This window comes from Syngnathus scovelli, chromosome 9 (assembly GCF_024217435.2).
Source record: "Syngnathus scovelli strain Florida chromosome 9, RoL_Ssco_1.2, whole genome shotgun sequence".
In the NCBI taxonomy this organism is placed as follows: Eukaryota; Metazoa; Chordata; class Actinopteri; order Syngnathiformes; family Syngnathidae; genus Syngnathus; species Syngnathus scovelli.
Window position 1 is genome coordinate 3,808,158 of NC_090855.1, and position 26,244 is coordinate 3,834,401.

At 42.2% G+C, this 26,244-nt stretch overlaps 1 protein-coding gene across 2 annotated transcripts; it reads right to left on the minus strand.

Moving 5' to 3' along the window:
- Nucleotides 1–1,154: 1,154 nt before the first annotated feature.
- On the minus strand, nt 1,155–26,202 carry nbeal2 (neurobeachin-like 2). 2 transcript variants are annotated; one of them, XM_049729506.1, is made up of 55 exons: nt 25,780–26,202; nt 19,145–19,233; nt 18,860–19,024; nt 18,440–18,521; nt 18,243–18,355; nt 17,991–18,073; nt 17,698–17,783; nt 17,298–17,601; nt 17,121–17,227; nt 16,857–16,931; nt 15,798–15,881; nt 15,211–15,309; nt 14,427–15,061; nt 14,225–14,357; nt 13,871–13,990; nt 13,456–13,786; nt 13,310–13,392; nt 13,149–13,241; nt 12,913–13,081; nt 12,684–12,817; nt 12,437–12,596; nt 12,230–12,332; nt 11,990–12,140; nt 11,724–11,879; nt 11,490–11,649; nt 11,306–11,394; nt 10,563–11,234; nt 10,317–10,498; nt 10,090–10,246; nt 9,876–10,019; nt 8,768–9,094; nt 8,552–8,701; nt 8,318–8,475; nt 7,999–8,123; nt 7,810–7,924; nt 7,583–7,740; nt 7,339–7,472; nt 7,163–7,270; nt 6,998–7,093; nt 6,796–6,920; nt 6,593–6,733; nt 6,399–6,523; nt 6,232–6,341; nt 6,038–6,155; nt 5,874–5,971; nt 5,654–5,767; nt 5,275–5,361; nt 5,062–5,171; nt 4,502–4,674; nt 4,173–4,267; nt 3,978–4,094; nt 3,739–3,894; nt 3,514–3,662; nt 2,927–3,062; nt 1,155–2,727 (listed from the first exon to the last, which is right to left on the minus strand). In XM_049729506.1, exons 1-55 carry the CDS (start codon nt 25,855–25,857, stop codon nt 2,617–2,619), a joined length of 8,373 nt encoding a protein of 2,790 aa, XP_049585463.1. In that variant the 5' UTR covers nt 25,858–26,202; the 3' UTR covers nt 1,155–2,616. The 2 variants fall into 2 exon arrangements, with proteins under 2 accessions (XP_049585463.1, XP_049585462.1); XM_049729505.1 differs by having other exon boundaries at nt 10,317–10,501.
- Between the last annotated feature and the right edge of the window lie 42 nt (nt 26,203–26,244).

Genomic DNA, 26,244 nt, shown 5'->3' on the forward strand with positions numbered 1-26,244 from the left:
AGAATCTCTACCACTGAGCCACACCACCTTGAAAGACAAAGGAGGTGCACACGAATCAGCCTTACGGAACATGTCCATGTTTGATCTCTGCAATTGAAAAGATTAGCAAACCAACACGGGTCACTCAATGGCACACCTTGTAAAGTGAAGTCAATGCACGGCAGGGGGCCTCAGACTTCAGAGACAAACAAATGGGGAGACCCCTCACACACAATACCGCTTGCACTTCAAAGCTGAAGAAGACATTGCGACTCTGATAAGGCGCCAGCCATATTTTGTTTGTTAAGTAACAGGCAGAGTTATAGAAAAAAAGTTGCATATTGATATTTATCCCAATTATTATGAAAAATCATTAGCATGATTAGTTTCTTAGAAAGGTTGGTGACCCCTATCAAAATTTTCCATTGCAAGTTGCAACCAATAAAAATCACATCATCAAATACATTTGCCAATTTTAACTTCCCGGGTAACAAAAACTAAAATAAAAGAACAAATATTTGCTCAGCACAATGACAGATAGTGGAAGTGGAAAAAGACAAGCCATGGCGGCTTCGGGGTCAGCGACGAGGGGGTCGTTTTGCGGTTGTTTGCTGGACTTGAACAGCACTAAAAATTGCAGCCCCTCGGCATGCCCTCATGTCTGGTGGCCTCAGGACTCGGAGACGCTGCCGGTAAGGTGTCGACCCCTCCCACCATTGTCAAAAGCCACATCAGAGCGGCTGTAATCCACCACTTCCCTTATTCACTGTTATGTGGTTTCTATTTGACTGGAAGGAGAGGGGGGGGGGGGGGGGTCTTGGTTTTATCACCACACACACTCAATTGTACCCCGGGGGTGTTTACGGGGAGGCCGACAGGATGTTCGGCCCACCAGGAGATCAAAGTGTCCTCCTCAAGTAAAATGGGATGACTGGTGACCTTTTCAACTGCGACGGGCTTCACATCACAAACGCATGCAAGGCCAGAGGAGGCTCTGCGTTGGTGCGGCCGCTTCCTCCCTTCGCACGAGAGTCATCGTCTTTGGTGATAAGGGAAGACGGGAGGGAGATGGGATCAAAACTGGAGCTGCAGGCCCTATTAAAATGAAATTAAAGGTCAATGTAGGCAGGAATAATTTAGTCGAATTACCAAGAAAAAGCTAATTGGAGTCTTAGAAAAGTATATTCAAATGTATTTTTCAACAGTCACAAAAAAAAAAATTATACAAAGGCAGAATAGAAATCTAGTTCAAATTGAAGGCAGTGCTGGTCCAAAGCATTAAGTTAAAATGTACAATGTGTATTTACAATAAACCCAGAGGAAACTTTTAGGATGAATGCATAGCAAGGGGAAATGTTACATTCGGAAATTGCATTTTTTTTTTTTACACGTTTATACAAACGATCCACTTTTTTAGGACAGGGGGCTTAAAGAGTTCTTCCAAATGCTTTTTTTTTTTTTCCTCACATTGACCCAAACAGTTGGCTGATTTGTCATGACGCCGCATAACAACGAGCGCGTTCCAACCGCAGCGCAAGAATTTCTCTGAAGCGCTCACTCGGGTTTCAGATGTTTTCTAAACAGCGCTATGGAAGCCAACACTTGACTTCACGTCATTAAAAAGAATTTTGTGGATATGTGAGTCATGCATTGTGTGTTAATAGCAGAGGCAGATGGTGAGCTGGGACGGATGATTGCAATCAGTGTTTACATGTTAAAAGTGACTTTAAAAAGGCACATTTTGGGTTGGAGGTCTAATATGACAAAAAAAATGGAGAATTTTGTATTTTCTTTACAAGTAAACCTGATTTGACCTTCTCTTAAGTTTTGAATTTTTCATCCAGATCAAAATGATTTAAGTACTCGATGATATTGAGTACCCATAATTGTAGTTTTTGATTTATAAAATTGTATTTAAATATGAGCAAAGGCATTTTTTTTTTTTGAATAAAGATTCACTGATGTGTCAAACTGTCAGATTTTTGATTGAAGTATCAGTGGCTGGTATCGGTAACCTTCGCGAGTACCCGATATCTTAAAATAAAATTTCAAGAAGGTCAAATGAAGTCATCCTGAAATAACAGTGCATATTGGGGTTTAAAAAAAAAAAAGAGCCACATTCATCAACATGACAATCAACATCAACGACAAAAACTATCTTGACCATAAAAGCAATTTTGTGCTTCAAATGTAACAGTATTACAGTTTTAGACACAGCAAAGGGTTATTTGCTAGGCGACATTCCCCGTCCGGTATTGCATGAAGCAGCTCTCGAAAGGTTTTCAAGTTTGCAGGAGTTTTTAAGAAGCATTGGCACAGCAACTGGAAAAAAAAAAAAAAAAAAAGTGGTGTGTACATGTTTGTGTGTATCTCATTCCTGAAATGTTTGTACAGTCTGACAGTAGTTTTCAAGCTTAAACACCAAGCTTTACTGTCTCTTCAAAAACAAGGCCACTCTTTGGAACGATGCTGATTAAAAACAGACTCTAGTCCACCATCAAATACAAAATTCTTCCCGGATTAGAAAACAAAAACAAAGGAGGAAAAAAAAAAAAGTGCTGAGTGTTCCGTTGGTCTCAGAAGTTCCCAGGCTTGTGAAAAGAAAGCCATAATAAGCGTGTGGGTGGAGAATCGCTCTCATTTGCCGACGCTCTCGGTGGCCGGGTTGTATTCCGTCTCGCCTGCCGACACCAGAGAGATGCGGCGAGTGGATCCCCATAATCGGCGGGAGAATTGTCCTGGACGAACCTGACGACACCAAAAGTCAACGTTAGGCTGGACCGGAACATTTTTTGACATGCGGAAGCAGACAGCGGCTATTATCATGCGAGAAAAAAAAAATCTTTTTTCATTCACTTTGCATAACTGAGCACCCCCCCCCCCCCCCCCCCCCCCTTTTTCTTCACAGCTCTCACATCTAACAAGTACTTCATGTCCTGGTTCTCACCTCCTCCGGCTTTCCCGCCCCCACTACTATCAACTTCCCGTCTTCGAGGCCCACCAGGATGTGGCTGGTCTCTTTGGTAACAAAGACGCTCCTCACTGGGACTTTCAAGGCCAAGGGCGGCACAGCGGCTTTCAGACTGAAAAAAAAAAAAAAAAAAAAAAAAAAAATCAGCATGTGGACAAACAGACTCATCCAAATCAGTAAACATAATGCTTTTTTTTTTTTTTTTTAAACCAATAAATCAATTACAAAATGCAGACATGGAAAATCCAGGTGGAATCCATTAAGACCTAAAATGACTTAAGGGAGTTTGCTTTCAATCATAAAGAAGTATGTTTATTTTATTCATCATTCATGTTGATTACAGCTCCAAACAATTTGAATTTTGAAAATATATGACGCTAATTATAACCACAATCAAGGGAGGGAAAACTTTATTATTCAATAGAAGAGAGCCAGACAACACGCGAGATGTCAGACTGATTAATTGAAATGGAAATCCAATCATTTCATAAATTCCCCCAACTAAGCTTCCAAGTTTCCAGAATGATGTCTGAATCTTTCGAGTTGAGAAATTTATACTGTACCTGCACAGCTGGAGGATGTGGAGTCCGCCCTGCATGGTGCCCAGGATGATGTATTCAGACACCAAATGGAGAGCGCACACTTGCTCCTCCATTTTGATGGAAGACAACAGGCAGCCATTGATGGAGTAAACATGCATGGAGTCCGAGCCCTGGATTGAATCAGCGCCGGTAGAGAACAAATAATTTGACACTTGACATTAAACAAAGTGTGCCGTGTCTACATACCTTTGTAGTATTGGCTGGCTCACCCCTGGAGGTCTGCACCACCACGTGGCCCTCCATGCCTACTTGGAGCTTGGAGATGTAGGAGGGCTCACCCGGAGGCCTCAAGGTCCTCAGGTAGTGGCCGCGTCTGATCGTGTGCACGATCACCGTCCCGTCCTGCCGGTCAGCAATCGGAAAAAACGTTTGAGAAATCACACGACTTGAGAAATGTGTGAGCTGTGTGGAAACTATTTCGAGACCTTTGACCCCGAGACAGCCATGTCCAGTTCTGTGCTGATGGCCACACACGTGACCTCCTGGTCATGTCCACACAGCACCTGAACGGGCCGAGGAGACAGCGTGCTGGAGAGGCCGCCCTAAAAGTGAGTTTCACATGAGGATCCTTTATCTTCTCTGGATGCATCAACAAGTTTAACCTTTTTTTTTTTCCTTACCTGCTGAAGAACCTGCCACACCATACAGGACGTGTCCCTCGAGCCAGAGATGAGGTAGATGCCACACAGATCCAGAGCCAGGCATGTAACAACATCTTTGGATTTAAAAAAAAAAAAAAAAAAAATCACCAGATTATTTTAAAATATATATATTTAAAAAAAAAAAAAATAAAATAAAAGAATTATTAAAAAAATATATATATATTTATTTATTATTAATTTATTTTAAAAAAATAAAAAATATATTTAAAAAAAAATATTTTTTTAATTAATTTATTTTTAATTTTTTATATGTGCAGGTGTGCCTAATGAAGTGTCCACAGACTTACCGATGTGCCGGCAGATCCTGCCCACCAGCTTGCCTTTGCCCAGCTGGGTGACCCGCAAACTGCAGTCCCAGTGTCCTCCACTAAACAGCAGCCGTCCATCGTTGGACACCACCAAAATCTGAGCGCTGAGCTCCACTCCGGGTGAGAAAGGTCCGCCTAGAAAACGTTGTGTCCTGAAAATTACCAGACAGAGCGTGCATGAGAGCTGCAGCCTGAAAGTGATTATTATGAGCGCATTAAATATGTCACTTCAGGAAAATGACATGTCCAAATGGCTCCGAAGCGCATTGTTTGAGTTTTTATGGAATGTGGATTTGTTATTCATGTTCAAGGTCAATTGGCTTTGAAACATCCCAGATGTTTCCTCACGGGAAAAACAACAAGCAGATGTTCTCCATCTTCATTGACGGTCTTAAAAGTTTTTGATTATTTACTTTACAGTTATTTATGAGGTTTATGTGTGATATAGAATAATCATATAACACAATTAGACGTTCTGGGTATTTTTTTTCCCAATTATTATATGTACAGGATATAAAAAAACAACAACATGGACTCACTTGGGATTAGTAACTGTCGGATCCTTGGCGAAGGTGAAGTAGTTGGCGATGTTCTTGTCATAAGGCAGCCAGCTGTGAGTTCCTATCAAGCCACTTGAACTCACTGTCACCTGGAGACACAAAAACAGGATTTAAAAAAAAAATAATAATAAATAAATACATAAATAAAAGAGTAGCAGTTTTATCTTTTAGCCTATTTTAGCAAAATGGTACCAGTATATCAGAGCCATGGATGATGGAGGACCGATTCTGGTTCTTTGGTACGACCGCCTGGACCAGGGGGATGCCATCGCTCACCACCTGTGAATGATTATAAAATCTGTCAAGTTTCTATTTTTCTATTTATTGGTAGACTCAAAATATTTATCCAAAGAAGAAATACTGTTTGTCCCACAAAAAATAGACAGCAACAAAACCTCCACAGGCCCTTTTTTTTTTTTTTGCTCATGTTTAGACCCTTAAAAAAACAATAATAATAATAATAATAACAATAATGATAATAATAATAAAATTAAAATAAATAAATAAATAAATAAATAAATAAATAAATAAAATAATCAATTCAATTTAGTAGCCCACAGCTCAATCTTACCTCCACAAATGAGCGGAGCTTATTGAGGTGATCAAAGATGTTAACTGGCAGAGTGTCCAGGCGAGACTGCCGCCTTGAAACATTTGCGGCTGACATTCGTGGTGGATGAGGTTCCTGTTTGCAAATGAAAATGTAGCTTTTCACTCACAATATGATTGGACCTCAATTCATTGTAAAAAAAAAAAAGAAGTGAATTTATGATCTGATTCGAAAGTCACACCTTGAGCAGTTGGCAGGGTGTTTGTCCAAATTCGCTAATGATGCCTTCTAGTGCTTTGCGTTCCGTCTCATCGGCAATGGCATCCAAATCTACAGCACCTGAGGAAAAAAATAAATCCCGTTAGTAGTTGGCAGCAATGACAAAAATATTCATAGTTGTCATACCTTCATAGGTGCAGTAGTAGTAAACATTGAGGGCTTTCACCGCCTCTTCGCCTCTCTGCTTGTAGCCGAAGATCAGGTCGATCCATTCATGCAGATGACACGATACGTGCTCACTTTCCTGAAATCAAATAAATGGATGAATGGTTTTGGATGAGATGGCTGAGGAGGGGGGCCAAGATCTCACAACATCTCACCAGAGCTTCCCGGTGCTTTCTGATAAAGTCTTCCCTCGAAGCGGCCCAGCGAGGCAACAAAACGTCCTCCACTGGCTCCTGAGACATCTGCAAGGATCCCAGGTCGAAGCCTGCAACGAGATGACAAATATGGAATTTATGTCAAAAAATGTGACTCAGAAGCTCACCATTCATGTTCTGCAGGAATTCCGGGAAGTAGAAGAACTCCGGGATGAGCTCCTTGACATCAGCCGGGCTGCGAGCTTGCCAGGCTGCCGGCACCGAGTGGAACTGCCGATCTGCGCAGTCGAACCTAAAACGCGGTTGACCACGACGGATTAGAGCTGGTTGGAGGAAAGGTGTGATTTGGCGCCATTCCTACCTGCCGCTCTGCAGCTGGATGTGCAGCGTGGTGAAGGGCTCCATGCGGATCATGTAGTGCATGACGCCTGCCGCGTTGGAGTAGTGCGTGCCGTAGTGGAATTTATTGACCGTGCCCGTCGGGTCCTCAAAGCTTTCGTACCTGGCGGGAAACATCAACGTGAAGTCCCGAATTGCAAAATCCGGTTTGTGGCAAAAACGTACCTCTCATTAACCGCCTGTGCATGGCGAGGGTTGACCACGCCGACGGGTTTGGATAAGTCTCGGAAAACGGACGGGTCTTCCAGATCTAGAATCGGAGAGGTGTAGTCGCAGAGGATCCAAGGGAACTGAGAAAAGACAACATGGACGTCATTCGCGGGCTTAGGCTATCTCTCATCTCGTGTGTGCGTGCGTGTGGTCTCACCACAGGATATTGCGAAAGGTCATTGTAAGTGCGCCCGGCGATGGTGTTGAGTTGCATTAAATATTCAAAATTGGATATTTCCCTGCAGACCCATTTCTGTGAATATGGAAGAAACAGATCAGCTATGAGGTGAGAGGCATTGAGCAAAAAAAAACAAATTAGCACCTGCGTCAGGCCCGATGCTTTGAGCAACTCTTGGGGTGATCGGGATCCAAAGTAGAAAAGGTTAGGAGGGCGCAGTCCCAGAATCCTTAAATACACTTTATTGCGCAACTAAGAAGGACAAAGATAAAGACGCTGTTAGGAGAATTAAAATTGGCTTTCAATGAGATAAGCATCACCTTCTTCTTGAAGTTGATGAAGTAGTGAGCCTGGTCAATGAAGAAGAGCTCCAGTGCAGAACGACGGAGGTTATAGCGTCTCAGATGGACCTCGCGAAGCTGAGATAGAGGTCGCTTGAAGTCGAACCCAATTCCTGGATATGGCCCAAAAAAAAAAAAATATTGTTTGCCGTCTGGAACGGATTCATTGGAATCGCGTTGTTTCCTATTTAAAATATGACTTTGGTTTGTGGAGATTGATCACCTTCCTCAGTTTCTTCTTTCTCAACGCTGGCGTCGTAGAAGTAAAGGTGGTGCGTGGTAACTTCTAATCGGCCGGGAACCTTGGCGACGATGGTGATGAGTTCACAGTCTTCGGATAAAACCAGCTTTTCTTTTTGGTTCTCATTTTCGACCTCCACGCTACACGCAAAAGTACCGACGTTAGATTTGAATTAGATATTGTGCTTTTCAATTAATTTTTTCTCTCACTTGTTATCCAAAATAACAAGATCCTCTTCTCCTAACTGGTCGTCCTCCATGTCGCTCACTTTGGCTTCTTTGGCCACGGCCAATGGGAGAGGCTCGGAACGTGGACTGTCCGCTCCTGGAAAACAAATGACATCATTTTTGTAGTTTGTATTTGGAGCCAAATGCGTGACGGCCCATCGTGTGACGCACCCATGTTGTCCCTCTGCGCGCTGGCCTCGGTGTGGGGATCATAAAGATGGTTAGGAACAAGTTTGAGGCGCATTTTGGAATACGTCTCCGCGCTGGATAGTATCCACTTAACCTCCGGCTGATTTCTGCAGAACATATGGAAAAATAAAGCTGACTGAAAATAACAAAGAGGGCAGTGAAGGTGGTAGAAGTTAGTCGGAGATTGCTTTGAGGCATAAATAGATTCCCGAGGAAAGCGGCAAAGCACACTTTTAGATGGAATGTAAAGCATGTTTGGGTAAAGTGAATAAAAATAACATTGGCTGAGAGGAAGTCGTACTTCTTGGCCCACACCGCTCTCTCGCTGGTGAGGAGCCTTCGAAGAGCCTTCCAGTGTTGCCACACCACCCCCTGCTGGTTGGAGCTTTGCTTTTGCCAGCTGACGTAGCGTCCGTTCTCACTTCGAACCCGTTTCAGGTAGGGGTCGACGATGATTTCCTGTTATGGCACACATCGGTGTCAAATGAGGTCAAATGTCACGGTTATAGATGAGATCCCTTCACGTTGCCGCTACCTGGAACTTGACTTTGCTCTCCGATCTGTCTTTGTCTCGTTTGAAGGCCGTACTCATGAGGTCATCGAAACAGGAATTCCAGAAATTGGACATGATGTCATGACTCCGCCCAAAAGTGTCCAGCTCGTACTGCTCCATTGTGGGCTGAACCTGCACGAATGTGAAGAACCGGGATTGGAATTGATATATTTATTTATTTATGATCAAACTGCTGACCTGCTGCTGGTAAAAACTCTGCCACTCCAGCGTGTGGCAGTAAGCCTTGAGGTCCTGGGCAAACGTGGTGCTACCGTTGGTGATGGGCAGACTCGGGAGCAGCTGTTGGACCGTAACTGGGTCAGCGTGTTGGTCCAGGAGGGCTCGCACCACCGGGACCACCTGGGTGAACATCTCCGCATGCTCAGTGTTGTTGATGTCCGTCGCCTCTTGGTCTGGCCACAAGGGGGCGCCGATGCGGCCCAGTAGGAAGCAGACCTCCTCCCAGCTGAGACATAAGACAGTCTGCAGCAGGCTGTGGAGCTTCACGAAGGCCATCACGCACACCTATGAAGACATGAGGACTTTTTAATTTCATTTCAATCAATGATTACATTGCATGACTTTTTTTTATTTATTTATTTAAAAATTCTTTGTCAGTGTCTATTAACCATATGCATCACATCATAAGCCAGTTTGAAATCTAAAGAACATTTATTTAAATTAAATTACTTTATTAAATTGTGACCACACGTAGTTAAATAAAGTAACAAAAATAATTTACACCACTTTAAAGTGCAACCACAAATTTGACTGCTTTCTTGACGTTTTGGGGAGTGTAAAAGTGTCAACAAAAAATTCAACTTATTTAAATACATATTTTAAAGTACTAGAATATTTTACACGAACTCTTATGAGCAATATTTCAGATATACTGCAGTTATCAGGAGGATAATACAAACACAAAACGAGTCCCTGACTTGGCGTTCACTCATCGCGGGAGAAAAAAAAATATTATCAATGCGATTAAATCACACAGATTTATTTTTAAATTAAGCAGCGCATAAATTGAACGGAATAGATGCTGACTCCACAGCACAATTAAATTGATTCATTTTCATCAATGGCTTTGTGGGAGTTGCTCTACTCTGCAGATGAGTGTTCCGACCAACAAGTCATGTGATCAAAGGCCTTGCGGTTAGTTCATTTATAACCGCTCGCTCGGTCCTACGACATCGACGGCAGCAGCGCTCATAACTCAGAGAGGAGCTCCCCTTTCACGCAAAAGGAATGTCTTTGAAGGCAAACCCATAGAAGGTCTGCTTTCTGGTATCTTCACGTTACCCACCTGTGACTGCTGCTGTCGGATATAACCGGTGATGATACGTAGGCCGATTTGGGACATCTCCTTCAGTTCCGTGCTGCAGGGGCTTCCGGGGGTGCAGTGCCAGGCCTGCAACTTGTCCAGTAGGTTCACCACCCCTTCAAAGATCTGTGATACGTAAAAACGTAGACCTCATTCCAAACCACGGAGTCAAGTTCAACTGGACGTCGGGATGTACCTTCTCACTCCAGAGCGTATGATTGTCGGTCCCCTCGGAAAACAGGAAGTCCTGCAGCAACCTGAGGAGCCTCACCAGGCTGGGACAGAAAGGGAGGAACACTCCCTGGGCATCCCTCAGGTCAGATAAAGATGATTCCAGCATCATCTCCAGAAGACTGTTGCACACAGTAACACATGATGTCACCAAAAAAAAATAAAATAAAAGATTTACTGAGAGAAGCTAACCTGCGTTTGATGTCATCGGGCGGCCGCACCAATTGGCATGAGGAACCCAGTTTGGTGAGAACCGAAAACACCTGGCCCCTTTCTCTCCAGACAGCATCCTCGGGCCCGTCCGCCCCGCTACCGCTCCAAAGCACGGAGAAGATAATATTGGTGAGCAAGTTGCAGAGCTCCTCTTCTGGCGTCTGCTAAAAATCAAGCAACAATCAGACATTGAAGCCTCCTGAGATGGAGTGTCAGTATCCAAACCTGTAGATTGGACGTGTTGGAGATGCTGTCAGCGGTGGGAGGGTCCGTCCCGTAGCTGGCGTGGTCCAGAACGTTGGACAGACTGGAGCTTTTCCTAGGTCTCAACGGTGGAAAGGGTTTGCTGTACTCCAGAGGGGAAGGCGTGTTGGTGAGGCTACCAGCTGGGGTGACCTCTCCCATGCTACCTAGTTCCAAATCAAACGGCGGAGACGTTCCATACGGGGAGAAAGGCTGGTAATCTCTCCCTTCTTCATCCAGGCGAAATGAAGCGATATCCACCGCCAAGGAATTGGAGAGCGAGGACGAGTGACTCTCTTGGTCTGTGGAATCGAATGACTTGAAACTCTTCAGCTGGCCGCTCAATCCACCAGGCGGCGATACAGATAAATATTCCTCGGAGATATCTCGTTGGACGCCGTCCTCCTCTTCCTCCTCGTCCTCCTCCTGGGAGGTGCCGTAGTTCAGGAAGATGCCGCTACGTGCGTCCTCTATGAGAAGACTCTGGTCTCTATTCAAAGGAGGGCGGAACTTTTGCTCGGTGGAGTTCGAGATGTTGGCGGCGAAGGACTCGAAGGATTCCTTCACGTAAAGCTTGGTGAGAACATCCTGCCAACCGGGCTGCTTGGCGAGATGCTTCACGTAATCCTCGCTGAGGTAGATGAGATGGAAGAGCTGGAAAAACGGGGAACATGAAGATGATTCAGAACGGCAGATAAAAACTGATGGCGGAAGATCCGACTCACCTTGCGACAAATGTCCAGGCGGACTGCCAGGTCTGCTCGGTGGGATAGACACACCACAGCCAGGAGGTCTCTGAAGTTAGGACTTGGGTCTGACAAGAGGCATCACAATATATTTTTTTTGGATTAGGATTAAAATGACCATATCTACTAAATTCACCTAGTCAAAGGTTTAAAGGTCTCCCACCTGTCGCAAGGACCTGCTCGTACAGACATCTCACAGTCGTCATGGTTACGGGAATGTCTTCAAGGAAAAACACCAGGCCGAGATAGCCGAAGTCCTTAAGTTTCAGCCGCTGCTTGTTCCGCTCGGACACACGCTCGCTCTTCAGGATTTTGTATAAAACCTGCGGACGCATTGTACGCTTTCAATGAGTTACGAAGAGATAAAAAAAAATAAAAGAAAGATAATGACTCTGACCCTGAAGACCATCTCTCTGGCTCGGTCTCCAAAGCTCGGGTTGAGAAGAAGACTATAAAGTTGTTCCACTCCCCACTCCAGCAGAACAGCTTGGACGTGTTCACGAGGAGGGCTGCTCCGCAAAAGCTCATACAACACATCCAGGGCCTTTATCACCTGAGAAAATAAAAATAAAATAAAATAAAATAAAATAAATGTGACTCCAAAAATAAATGTGACTCATAGTATGTGAACTACTACTACCACTACTTTTTTTTTTGCAGTACCTGCTGCTCATCTCCCGCAGTCAGAACATAAGCCAGGACACTGTGGAGCTCCTCAGCCGTCGGAGACCTGAGGAAGTCTTTGAGCAAGGCAAACAGAGACGTCTGGATCATCTGCTTCTCGTCATAGAGACAGCCGTCATCTTTCTCCGTGCTGTGTAAGAGACATGGAAGAACTGTAAACTCAATTATCCACATTTGATATTCACCACAGCCCCCTTCTGGAAGCAAATCAAAATTCACCTGTAGTAAGTGCGAATGGTATCCAGAATATATTGAACACCATATTTTCTCTTCAAGCGCTGTTTCCCTTTGTGTATTACAGATGAGATGTACTGGACGTGATCTTGGAAAACAAAATTACATTAGCTCGATATGACAATTAGAAATCAATAAATAACCCTAATTTATATTTATTTATACATTTGAAAGCATCAAAAGCTGCCTCACCGTGGCAGACAGCAAAATGGCTCCTGGTCCAAAGGCGGAAATCAAAGAGCAGGTGTTGGTACAACTGTTGCAGAAGTGGACCGTTCCCCTCGTTGAGAACCTGATCCAGTAGCAGCCGACATGCGACCAAAACATTCATGTCCATCATAGAGCCTGGAACCTGAAGAGAGGAGAAATATGGATGTTTTTGGTCATCTGGCTCCACCGATAAAAAAAAAAAACACTTCATCATTTTCTCAGATTTTACTTTGCTTAGCATGGCTCCCATGATGCTTGGCCCGTGGCACTGCAGCAGACCTTCCTGATTGACAGGATGACGACGGATCATGTTCTTCATCATCAGCAAAAACGCCGCGATGCTGTTCCTCTCAAGTCTCGCCTCTGGAATAAAAAAAAAAAAAAAAGGAATCTTACCTACAATGATTATTATCAAGTCAACATTAACCTAGTTACTACCAGAGAAAACAAAATGTGACCTGAAGACTTGAGCGGCAGCAGCATGGCGGCCGGACTTCGTGAAGATGTCGATTCTGGCCCGAGTAGCTCTGAGATCTCTTGAGCGCCGTTGGACACCTGCTCTTCTTCACAAACTTGCTCAAGGAGAGGCAGCAAGACGCCCATTCCACCAACCACATTGATGGCATCCTGCAGGAGAATCACGTCCAGACTGAGAACCAAATCCACAGCAATTTAATTTAATATATTTTCTAACCTTAATGTCCCAGTTGATGACTCTGTGTCCCGTTAGCCGGCCATCATGTTGATGATTAGGAGCCAAATCCAAACATATTTGGCTCTTAAATGCCTGAAACATTGACATGAGCAATTCATTATAAAATTTATAAAACTTCACAACCTTTTCCGGGTGGTTACCTGAGGAGTGTAGTAGAGCACCAGCTTGCCATTAAGATCAGATAACTCGCCATCCGCTTTGAATAAGGGCACATGATTTGGACCTGTGATAGAAAGCAACAGGTTTACCGACATCCGCCATTTTGTATTAAACCAATGTGGTTTACCTGCAGCGTACAGCGCTCTTGTTTGGCTCTGCTGCAGAGGTTCGTGGCAAATAAAAGCCGTGCCCAGGAGTCCATCCAGAGAAGATGGGGTTCCCCATTCTGTGTCTTGCAAACCCGCCGGAATGGTTTGAACCGTGCAGTCGTTTAGAGAGCCCCAGCGGCCCCCTGCGAAGTTGGCTGGAAAGGATTGCGAGCGGATTAAGGAGGGGTTGTTGGCGGGAAAGGAGAATTCCGGAGACTGGGCGGAGGACAAGGTTGTAGGGAGATTAGGTGAGGTTGTGGTGGTGGTAGTCCGGTTGCCGGCGGAGCCGATGCAGCAGGAAGTGAAAGGCTTCAAGGAAGATAAATAGAAAAAAATATTTTTGATTGAGCTAATAGCATATTTATTTTAATTCGGTAAACAAATGTAACTAACCTCACTCAAGGATGGAAAGCGAATTTGAGATGTTTTGGACAACTCTCCATCAATGAAGATGTTGACCAGGTTGTGACCAAAAGGACGACGGCCTTGAACGTGGACGATGGCGACTGAATGCTGAAAATAAAAGTTTTCAACTACTATTTCCATCTTTAGACCAAAAAAAACTAATCAACAGCGCCTCTAGTGGTCACTGACAGATACTGCTTTTTTAGGGCAGTCTAGTTTAATTGATTGATTACCATCCCGTCCCAACTTGAAAGTCAAACATCCAGACCACAGCCTAGTCTTAAATTATTATTTTTTTTATATTTTCCCACATGTTCTGGGAGAGGCCGTCGCTTTACTCACCCAGCGTGAGTCAGCGAGTGGGAGTTCCGGCAATGCGACAGCCATGTAATCCTTCTTAGTGCAAACAGCCACCACCAGCACGCCCTCCATTGTGAAAAAGGCTTCCAGTCCAGTCCCGCTAGCTGTGAAGAAACTTCATAGAAGACAAGAGCTTTAAAAATCATACAAAAGTCATTTCTCATGCCGGCCCCGCCCTTTCTACCTGTATAGCTGCTTTCTGCGAGGTCCTTTTCCCATGTCATGTTGACTTTCCGTGACTAAGCTAGCGGCGGGTTTGTCGTCGTCTAACGGATGGGAATGGGGGAAGTCCATATTGAGGCGGAGCCAAGCATGAAATGCAAAGCTGCTGCCTGACCATCGTTGGACCGTGGGCACCATGATACCCGCCATAGGGGGTGTGAGATCAAAGTACTGCAAGGCGCTATCACGACCTTCTCGAGCCGCCATCGCTGACAGCACTTGGATGATGCGAGTGCAGAAGGGATGCGTTCCGTTCTCCTGGTCCAACTTTAACAATTTCAGGAGGCTTCTCAGCTCCTCGGGTTTCAAGCAAAGTGAACCCAAGTCCTGCAGGAGGCCCAGCATGGCATCCGTACACTGCCTGTCCAAATGCTGCGGCTGCGAGAGCACCTCCAAGATGGCTCCCACCATGCCGGCTTCCACGGCCACCGTCCGGCAAGCTAGCGAGCCGCCGCAAACGGTGGCTAGCCATTGCGCCACCAGAAGTTGGAGCTCCCGGTGGCCGTGCAGCTCGGGAAGCCAATGTAGAAGCAACAGTAGAGGTTGGTCGTTACTAATGCCCAAGTGATGTGCGTGGGCATACTCGCCCTCAACTGCCTGGAAAGGAACAAACACGAGTGGCTCATAATGAGGAAGAGATCGCGACGAGGGCCACATGACGCCGTTTAAAAAAAGGTCATTTGTGAGAGAAAATGGATTTCTCGCTGTAGGCGGGGAGCGGATAATGAGAGGAAAACGCTTTTCACCATGTTCATCAGCTCCTGCAGCAACCTTTTGGTAGGCCGACCTTGACTCTTGAGCACGTCGAAGAGCTGGGAGTAGCCGATCCTCTCCTTGAAAATCTCCTGCGGGATGAAACCGAAATAGAGACTCTAAAGCGACTCGGGAGAATTGCAAAATTGGCACGCTTCCAAAAAGGCCAATTGGAATACGTGAATGAAGAAGCTCGGACTATTTCAGTGAAAACGTCACGATAATATAGTGTGAATATTGTACAAGTTTAAAACAAAAAAAATATTGCTGAGTCACCCTTAATACTATTGCAATTTAAAATGCAATTCAAACAAGTGCGACATCATCAAGTTAGAAATCAGAATTGATTTCAAAAATTTGAATTGATAAATCCGGAGATTTATTTGCATTATCATAAATTGCAAATTGGAAGCTAATTGCAATTATATTCAACTAAATTCTGATGTCAATTTGAATTCAATTAATTGCGCAACCCTAATGTATGTCGATTCTGATGTCGATTTTAATTCCATTATGTATACATAGTATTAGCTATGCATTGGTGTAGATTATTTTCGTGAACGAGTTATGAAGTCCAAACCTTGGCAGTGGGGGAGTTACTCATGATGGCTGTCAGGACTCCAAGAGCATGCACCGTGATGCTGTCTGAGCCTCGCTCCAGCACCTACGTCAACAACGTGCTTCATCATGTCGGGTGCAACAAGTTCAAAAGTAAGAAAGAACGGGATTGAAGTAGAAGAGGGAGGAAAGGAGGAGAGTTTTTTTTCTCCACACCAGGATTATGAGAGGCAACCAGGGGAAAAGTAAGCCAGACAATTAAGATAGGTGACAGCCAATCCCAGCACACTTGAGAGGACCTTTTTTTTTGGTGCTACCAAATTAGCAGCCGAGAAAGTAAGAGCCATGCATTAACCACCATCTCATGCACTAGTCAAAACTAGTCCAGTGTCATCAACAGGGAATTCAGCCTCCAACTTTGAAACACATCAGCTCGCTCTTTCCATCAAAAATTACATCACATAAAGATTTATTGATTTTTTTTTCCAAACAAATCTAGCTAGCTTATTTCACTTGTACACACATATATATAATACATAAAAATATATATATATAAATAAAAAAAATATATCAATTAAAAAATATATAAATAAAAAATATAAATAAATAAATATAACTAGGGTCAAAGGTTGAGATCTTCTTCAGCTCACTGCCTATAACATTTTTCTACCATTCCCCTCCAAACTATCAAGGATCATTGCGCAAGACGTCAGAGCAAAGTGCCTGCTAATTTTGAATGATGTCAGTAATAAAGTTTTCTACCGGTTTTCCAAATTCTTCCACTATATTAGCTCCCTTTTTTTTACTGCTTGAAAAAAAATGCATGGGTCAGGATGTTTCTTTATCTTCAGTGAGTAACCTTACTATATTAAAGTGAAATTTTGTTCTCAGGATATGTGTGTAAAAGATAAGTTTCACCCCGAGCGCTACTTATCACATCATGCTACCTGCCTTCCTGTCTCAAGTTTCCGCTTTCGACAACTGATAGCTGTGAACACGTGGAGAGAAAGGCTGAGTTTCCTGCTGACAGATCAATTTCAACACCAAAGGATTTTTTTTGGGGGGGGTGGGGGGGGAGTACCTGGTCCTCTTTGACCTCTGTGAGTAAACTTGTGGTGAGGTCACACTCACTCTTCGGCCTGTTGCTCTGAAAGAGCTACCGGACATACACATGGTACAATTTCAAAATGCTGATTTTTTTTTTTTAATATTCAAGTCACACACCGCTGAGGGAAGTCAGACAGCAATCAGGCAAAAAAAATCAGGGAGAATAATTTAGGAAATCTGTGCAGACTAGTCATGAATTAAAAGCTGACGGGCATATTGGAGATGGCCCGCGGCTCACCTTGCTGTTCTGTATGAGCCTGAGGATGTGCTCGAAGCAGTTGTTGTTCAGGAAGACGGCCTGGAGGGCGGGCCGGTCCGAACACTGCAGGATCTCAGGTACTTCGGCTAAAAACACAACGTGAGATTCACCGTCACGTCGATCCATTTGACCTCGGCGTGGATTCCCTCGACTTACTCAGCATCAGACTCTGGAGCGAGATCAGGCGTTCCTCGGAGTTCTGCCTGTCTTGCTGTTCATTGCTCAGTGGATGGTTCCAGTTGAGGAGCTGGAAGAACCTTTGGAGTATGGTCTTGATGTCCACTTGCCGCTCCGACGGGCTGCTAAAATGCAGCAGGTGGATCATCGCCCTCAGGCACCGTAAGGTCAGCCGAGGGAGCGATGTGTTCTTCGAGCGATTGGAATCCAGACAACACCAAGTTTGCAGCACGGAGAAGACGTCTTCCACGGCATGAGAGGTGACAGCGAGGAGACCATTTTTCTGGAAAGATACATAATCCGATATGATCCACGGTAATCACATTCCCAGACAATAATAACCTCTGATTATGGGGATATAGAAAATATGGTGGCAGACCTTGGCTCCACTAATGATGGCTCCCTGGAGATGAACCAGCCTGAGTGTGAGAAGCTCTGGTATTGTCTCACTGTCCTGCAGATATTCTGTAAACATCAAATATGTAAGTTTAAATAGAGATGATAAAAAAAAAAACGTCAAACAGTAGCTATTTAAGGGAATCTGGCGTTCCTCAAGGCTCCTCGTTGGAACCACTACATTTTAAATATTGAAGAAAAAAAGCAGTGTCCAGAAAAACACATTCTGCTGCAATAAAATGATGAAGATCAGAGGGCAAAGGTCGAGCTTCTCACCGTGGAAGAGAGCTGTCAGCTCTTCTGGCAGAGGCAATGGAGAGAATTTGTACTTGTTCCTTTCCAGCAGGCTCACCTCCTCCCTGTAACAAGTCAGGCCCTTTTACTCATGCCAAGAAAATACCATTCTACTGAGGCTTGACGTCAAGAGGCACTCTGACAAGATTACACATCTCCTACGGTTGAAGTATAATATGGCGAACCTCGTGGAGTTTTTGGTCAATACATTCCACCCGCAGAATATAAGCTCACCCCGCCAGCCGTCTCCTCCACGTCTGATAAGGGTCAAAGACGCTCTCCCACAGCACGAGTCCGTAATACACGACCGACTGCAGTGTCGACTGCTCCCCTTCTCCATTTTTTATCTGATGAACGTGAAGAATGCAATGACACAAATGGACAAAGCTACCTTGGTGTTCATATTTCTGTTCAGTTTATAAATTACGTACCTGGTGTAGACAATAATTCAAAAGCTTTATGGATTCAAAAACAAAACAGGGAGTCTTCTCTGGCTCCATGTTCTCCATGTTTCTGGAAATTGAGAGAAAAGCAGAATTAGGAAGGTGAACCACTGTAAAATGGCCATCTATGGTAAAGAACACAGTATACACGCAGAATGAAAGGGAGAACTTCCTGATGAAGGCTTGCGGTCTCTTTGCACAATTTATGTCGCAATGTCAGGAGAAATAAAATAACTGTAATTTGCCAGCTTCCCTTAAGTCGATAATTAGAAAAATAAAGAATAAAATAAAATAAAATAAATAAAAATTAAATTAAATTAAATTAAATTAAATTAAATTAAATTAAATTAAATTAAATTAGGTGGGGTGGTAAATACTGAAGACACCATCCATGCGTAGTAGACTAACCTGCAGATGATGATGAAAAACTTGATGAGAAGGAGAGGATGGGGGGCGTTGATGCTGTGCTCATGGCTGTCTGCGAGGTGCGGCGCACTTTGCAAAAGCTGCGTGCTGAGGAACACCAGGACCTCCCTGGGAAGCAGGGGCACCTCAGAGGTGCACTCCTCCAGCCTGGAGATAGAGAGAGAGACAGTGTTTAAGTGTAAAATAAACTTGTCACAAAGGTATCCTTGCAAGAGGTCAAAGTTCAATCTGGTTTGTGGGATGGGTAGATGGAACAAAGATTCTTACCTCCGAGGCTCGAGCGAGTGGACGTCAATGAGCCTTTCAAAGGACGCCACAAATGCCTCCAGCCACTGCTGCAGATAGGCCACATCTTTCTAGAAGGGGCGGGAGAGAAGGTAAATGGAATAAAGTACAAACTAATGACAACTTGCGCAATCTCAAAAAGCGAAAGTTTCTGCCCTGAACGCTTAAAGTCGTTTGTAAGAAATGGGCGTTTGCGCCGTTGTGGGAGTGAACATTCTTAGCCGTGTGTAGAACTTCAGAGTTTTATATTAATAACATTGTGGCAGGTGGGGAAGTTATAAGCAAGCTAGTCCAACTGTATAATTGACATTACACAAATATTATGAACAGGAAATGTCAGCTAATTTTAACTGTGCATGGCAACATTATGTAACAATGTAAATATAATCTGATAATAAAGTTTAAGCGTTAAGTACATAGGAATTCTCTCGTAAACTTGGATGCCTCATTGTAAGGCAATAAAAGCGTATAAATTCTCCAAGCCAATCAATAAAATAAAATGGGTTGGATTAGCAATAAAATGTGACATCAGCAAATAAAATTCTGTGACAAAAGTGAAAGTATAACAAAATATAGTACATCAAAGTTGTCCACCCGTTTAGAAAAAAAAAAATCTTTACAAAGTGGCACATTGTGTCTCTTGTCAACGTCACAACCTGATTTTTGTAACAGGATGTTGCAAAGAGATTTAACTCAAAGAGTAGAATAGCATGAGCCATCTTTTTTTTTTTAAACTAGGATGTTCAAACAAACAAAATAATGAACACAATTAGACATAGAAAAATAAAAATATTTGATTATTTTAGAGTGAACCACACAACATAAATTTATACAAATATTAGAGTTATTTGAAGTTTTAAATAGATGATATTTAGCCAGAATATTGTTTTAATATTTTTTTGTAAACCACATCCTTCCTGTCTTCAACCCTCACATTACCTTCTTTATCTTCCACTCATATCAAGAACACAATGTCTTTTAGGTCACGATTGTGGGTCAAACCCTTTCAGCAGAATTCTCAATTATTATTTACGAGCAAGGTGTCAAAATAGTGACACATAATCCAACATTTTTTTTTTTTTGGGAAGTGCTGTATGATAGAATAAACAATAAATTGAGATTAGCTGAGTATGCATAAAGCTTCTGATAGCAAGGAAGCATCTCAAGCGGCATTTACATTACCAGCTGGCATGGACTTATAAGCCAGTCCATCTTTCATGGGTCTAAGCATGAGAGGTCAGAACCCGGCGACCCCGGTTTCAGATGTGCCGATGGCGGTCCACAACTGGGCAACTCATTTTTTTTTCCCACAGCAAGCACTCGAACTAGCTTGTTTATAATGTCCCAACATCAAGCAGGAAATGACATGCCACTTTAACTTGTTTCCTTCGTACATAGCAAACCCCTTCCTCTTCTGTGTGTTGTGAGCAAACACGGGGAAGGTTGAAGTAAATAAAAAAAATAAAAAGGCTGTGGGAGTTTATTTATGTTAATTAAGTGAAACATTTGCAAGAGCACGCGTTATAAAAAAAAAAAAAACTAAAGAGTTCACTGATGCATGTTTCAGAAATGCATTAACATGCTGACTCAGCTGTTTCAGGTGAAGCTATTTTTTTCTCTTAGATACTTGATATGTGATTAAATCTTAAAATTGTGATAAAAATGTATATTTTAATCAAATATTGTGCAGAAATAAATTCTTCATCCATTTTGCAGATCAAATTTTGCAGTCATGCTGCAAAATAATTTTGGAGAAAATAAGAAATTTGGCTCCTCTTCAAAAGTCACACTAAAACATATGATAATAATAATACATTTAATTTAGAAGCGCCTTTCAGGTCACTCAAGGTCATTTTACAAAGAGATGAAGAACAAGGATAGATTTTAAAATGTTTTTGGAAATCGTGTCTCAATACTCTTTTTCATGTTCCTCGACATTTCTGTAACACTTCTGCAGAATACAAAATCAGATTACAGAACGGAAATGTTTGCTGATAAAAAGTAAAAGCAGGGGAAGTACTTTGTAGCCATGATTAATTTAAAAAAAAAGTAGACGCTACATTTTGTAAAAATCAGCACTTTGCCACAGCGACTAGTAATGTGTCACATCCAAAACACGGCAACTTTTCCACGCCCAACGAGATGTGTCAACTCCAGACATGCAGCTGCTGCTTGACATTCAGCTTGGCTTCGTCTCCCTGCCTTAGTGGCAGCAAAGAGCACATTGACTGTCCTGCTTGTTGGCCCTCGTGCTGGTAAAAAGTGCAGAAACCACAAGAGTCATGTGAGCTGCGCTTGTTTTTTCTGATCCAGTGTTTCCTAACCTTTAGTAAGCCGATTAAAAAAATTAAACAGCACACCGACACATTATTATATTAACCCTTCTATCATCTAATGGAAAAAAAAAATCCAGCTTGTCACTATAAATTGATGGCATGGATAGATTTTTTTTTAATTGCAATAAATAAAATTCTATTGGATAATTGAACCACAAACGGGAAATGTCGGTATGTGTGGTGCAAGTTTAACTGGTTCCCTTATCACAATCCAGGTCAATGTTGGAGGAGGGTTCGACTAAGCTGAACAGAGCCAGGATGTCATGTTGCTCACTTTAATTAGTCCCTCGCAACTACTGAGGCCAATAATCAGGAGATAATTACGTGCTATGTCTGAAAGGCTGAAACCTTATGATTAAGTCCAGGCTGAAAGATGTTTTCTTCATTTCTGTTTGGAAAATTGTCATGCGGGAAAAGAAATTTGCTGTTTTCCTTGCCTCTTTGAAATCAGCCAATCATATTGCAGCGGGGGCGTGTCCTGCCTATTCAAGATTCAAAACTTTATCAACTCATCAGTGCAGCACTAATATTAGTCGTTCTATGAAAAGGACAGAGTACATGACTGATGATATAAGACTTTACTCTATTGTTTTTGTGGTATCGAAAGGGTTACATTTATTATTTTAAGATTTTTTTTATGATATTTGCATGTACAGTTAACAAATTAATTTATAATGATGGCAACAGTTTGATCCCAGAAGCAAAACTGGAGAAAATTATTAAATAATAAATATGTAGATAATCAAATAATACCACATTTGACTGCACACACAAGTAAATAAAAAGTGCAAATAGAAAACTTGTTTGCCAGCCCGGGCAAGAAAAAATGTGAACACTACGTAATAGGGCATGGCAACAAACACTGTGCAATACATTGGCTATGCAGGCAAAACACATTCAGGCAGCCAATCATTTTTATTTTAGTTGATGCCTCTATTTTGGTAGCTAACTTCGTCTCTGCTAAACATGCATAAACTTTGAAATTGGGATTAGAAAGTTTAGCTGCCAAATTTGCTATGCTATGCTACAAAAACAAGGCAAAACTCAACTGCAGGTTTATTATTAAGATGATCCATTATTGTATATCTGTTTTATCTCATCTGTGAACTTAAGTTGATCTTAAAAAAGGAGGTATGTGATGTGTTGCACAATCAGAGGAAGTTCCTTCATCATACACAAGGCAGAGCAACTTTTTCTTCCAACAGAAAATATACTGGAGGAAGGCGATGAGACTTTGAATAACTTGTTTGGATTAACAATACTGTCTTTTATTTTTATTCTTTCCAGGATAACCTGAAGGATTATGGACAACAACAGTGAGATCTGTTATAATCTGTCTGGGTGTGTTATCCAAAACAGGGTTCTAGGTCAAAAGTCATATTTACTGTCAAAACAAAAGGCCTTTGAATGCAACTGGGGTCTTTTAATGGAATCATCTATGCTAATTCACCTCACTCAAATATTGTCTTTCAAACGTAATTAAATTGTGGCTTATGTTCGGACACACGTACGCAGGACATGACCACACAATGGCACTGAAAGTCTTTAGGAACGTGATTGTTCTTTCAAGTGGCTCGGCGGCCTTTCACCTCACAATTCTTTTCCATTCAGTCAGAAAAGAGCAAAGAAAAAAAAAACCCTTCATTGTAAAATTGCCCACCCTCGTACGATAGATTTAGTTTCTTCAAGTAGTTATTTATTGACTCAACTGCAAAGACTGAGGTGTTTATTTGAAGGGGGCGCCTATGTGAGAGGTCAAGCAAAAGTTGGGTGGAGCCGGACACTCGGGTGTCTCTTAATTGGTCGACGGAGAATTGGTACTCCCGTGTTACAATGGGAATGGAATGTGGTACTTTATCCTCAATTGTAAAGTAAATTAAAAAAAAAAAAAAATCATATGCTCTTGGCAAATGTTTCTTGAATCTTGTATGCCAAATCTGCTTTTAAATCCAGTGAAAATTTCACAGAGGTTGGCAACAACAAATGTCCTTGTATATGGCAAAACGTCGTCCTTGTCAACAAAGTAAGACTTTCGGATAGAGCTGTTGCGATAAGAAACAAGGAGCCGCTGCCCCACTTAATCATAACCGGGCATAAAGTCTCATCTTGTTTTCCTTCTGTCCTCGGGCATTGAAACAGATTGCCAAAACATTAAATAATAATATCATCCAGAGGCAATTTGTCGTTCCTCGTCAAGAAAAGACATGTCGTGATTGCAAAATAATTTTATCTCGCTCGCCTAGAAACACATTTATGACAACCTTACAAATGGAAAGTCATCTTGAATGGTAAACAATAATAAAATCAGTATACTTTTGCTCCGATTTATCCAAGCGGAACTTTAACGTGAGCAGACACGTTCAACGAGATTTAGATGGGATCACGTTTTTAAGCTTGCATGCACTCGTCCTCCAAAACAGCAAATATTGCGATATTCTAATTCTGTCACTCTCGGCTATTGCACACAAAGACATGTCACGAAACCGGCAACTCATTTCAACAGTTCCAGATCTGGTTTTGGATTTAATTGTTTCCTGTTGAATGCGCATACAAATGTGGAATGCATGAATGAATGAACTGTAAACATAAAGTGTGTCATCAAAAATAAATTTGTCTGTAAAGACTTGAAATAGAATATTAGCTAAGAAAGAAAAAAGTGAAAATGCCTGTGTAAAAATGTGCAAATAAATTAATTTTGATAATAATAATAATGATAATAATTCATGATCATTAATTAACTATAAATAATTGTCTTAAAATTGAAAATTCAATTATTTCATTCAAACAATGCACACTTATTTTACTAATACTTTGTAATTTTATGAATATAATAGATAATTGGTTAAGAAAATAGATGGATAATATAGCACTCATTAAAAACGAGATTAAAATAAAAAGAAAAAAATTCAAATTAATTAAATTAAAAATGAAATTAATACAATTCAATTTTCTATTAACCAATTCTCGGGAGAAAATGCAAAATGAATGCAACAAATATTATCTAATATCCTGTAAATACGAGGAGGGTCGGATTAAAGAACGAATTGGGTCACATGTGGGACGTACTTTTCCCACCTGAGAAACGCTAGCGATGATAGAAATTAAACAAGGATTATTATTTTGCATGTAGTTTGCTGTGACATCATCCTGAGAACTATTTTAGCTGTCTATGTAACTTATAAGCTAAATATTATGACATTGTGATGCAGTGCAGGTCTACACTACTATAAACTCCAACTAGAATTATCTATCCATCCATTTTCATAGTGCATGGCTCAATTAAGGGAGCTGCAGCCTCTCCCAGATGACATAAAGCAAAAGGTGAGGTACCCTTGAGACTGGTTGCTAGCTAATGGCAGGGACAAACAACCATTCACATTAAGTATTTGTGTGGACAATTTAGAAAGGTGTGTCTCAAAGTATGGTTGGTTGCATTTAATTTTCGTGAATATTTTTGAAACATTTTTTTTCGATCCATTTTTATTTCACTTTTATATGCAATAGATTTTAATTGAACCATGAAAAACTAGCACAATCCAGATTCTTATTAAAGGTGAGCCGGCAAATAGATTTTTTTTCAGTTTTATTTTTTGGGGTGGCATGCGACCCTGTATCCCACCAGAATAGATCCGCCTCTGCACCAATATATAAATAAATATATAAAATGTGGGAGGAAGGCAGCCCCCACAAAAAAACAGGTAAAATATTCAAATTTCAAACCTCAAAACTGTCAGGCCCAAGCCCACTGAATCTTAAACACAATGTTAAATTATTGCTTCAGTTTAAACAGACCTTGTAAAAAAATTATTGTGTATGTATTGTGTACCTAATAAACTGACTTCGTTATTTATTTGCCTTAGTAATAAAACATTCACTATGTCTACCTGAGAGACACGTGACACTGGGGGGCGTGGCAACAAGAAGCAGGAAGTAGACAGTTTGGGGGGGGGGGGTTACACCTGCGTCACAGGTCAGGTACCACACACTGGGTCAAGTTGGTACCAGAATATTACTCGAGTTGTGCTTTAAACTACTTCAACTTCTCACAAAAACAGTCAACTGATAGAGCATATTAATAAATATTTAAATGGGGAAGCTAACGTCCAAACAGTGGAGTTACTTCCGCTTACAACCGTCTGTCAAAAGCACGAGCCAAAGCGCACCTGAGGACAAAAAGTAACCCTTGTAACATGTAACATGTTAAATATTAGCATATAAATTGCAGCAGCACTAGCAAAGACGACAACAACAGGTGTCCCCGTCAGGTGTGACGTCCTTTACCTTATTGTAGTACAACATCCATAGCTCGTATAACTTCTCCTTCGATGCCATTGCTCCTCCAAGCTCCTGGTTGCTCATTGACTCCTGTTTGCGTTTAATTAAAAACTCCAAGGAGAGACCAACATGGTCAAAAGCGAAGGCGGAGCTGCTTTAAACCGTTCCCAACACACGGGAGCAGGACGCGGCGCGCTCCTGCCGTCAACCATTCCTGCCACATTTGCCCTCAATTCATTATTCCGCCCAAAAAAAAAAAAAAAAAAAAAAAAGTGCAAGCGGGTGGGTGGGTTATACAAACTTATCACGAGTTCTTCTCAAAGTGGCACCGTGAGAATAATGTCGAACTAGGAAGGGAAATTGCGTGGATATAGAGCGTGGAGAGGAACACCCATAAGAAGCGAGCGATCGCACAGTGGCTGCTTCCGAGTTGGGGGGGGCGAGAGAGAGAAAGAGAGAGAGAGAGAGAGA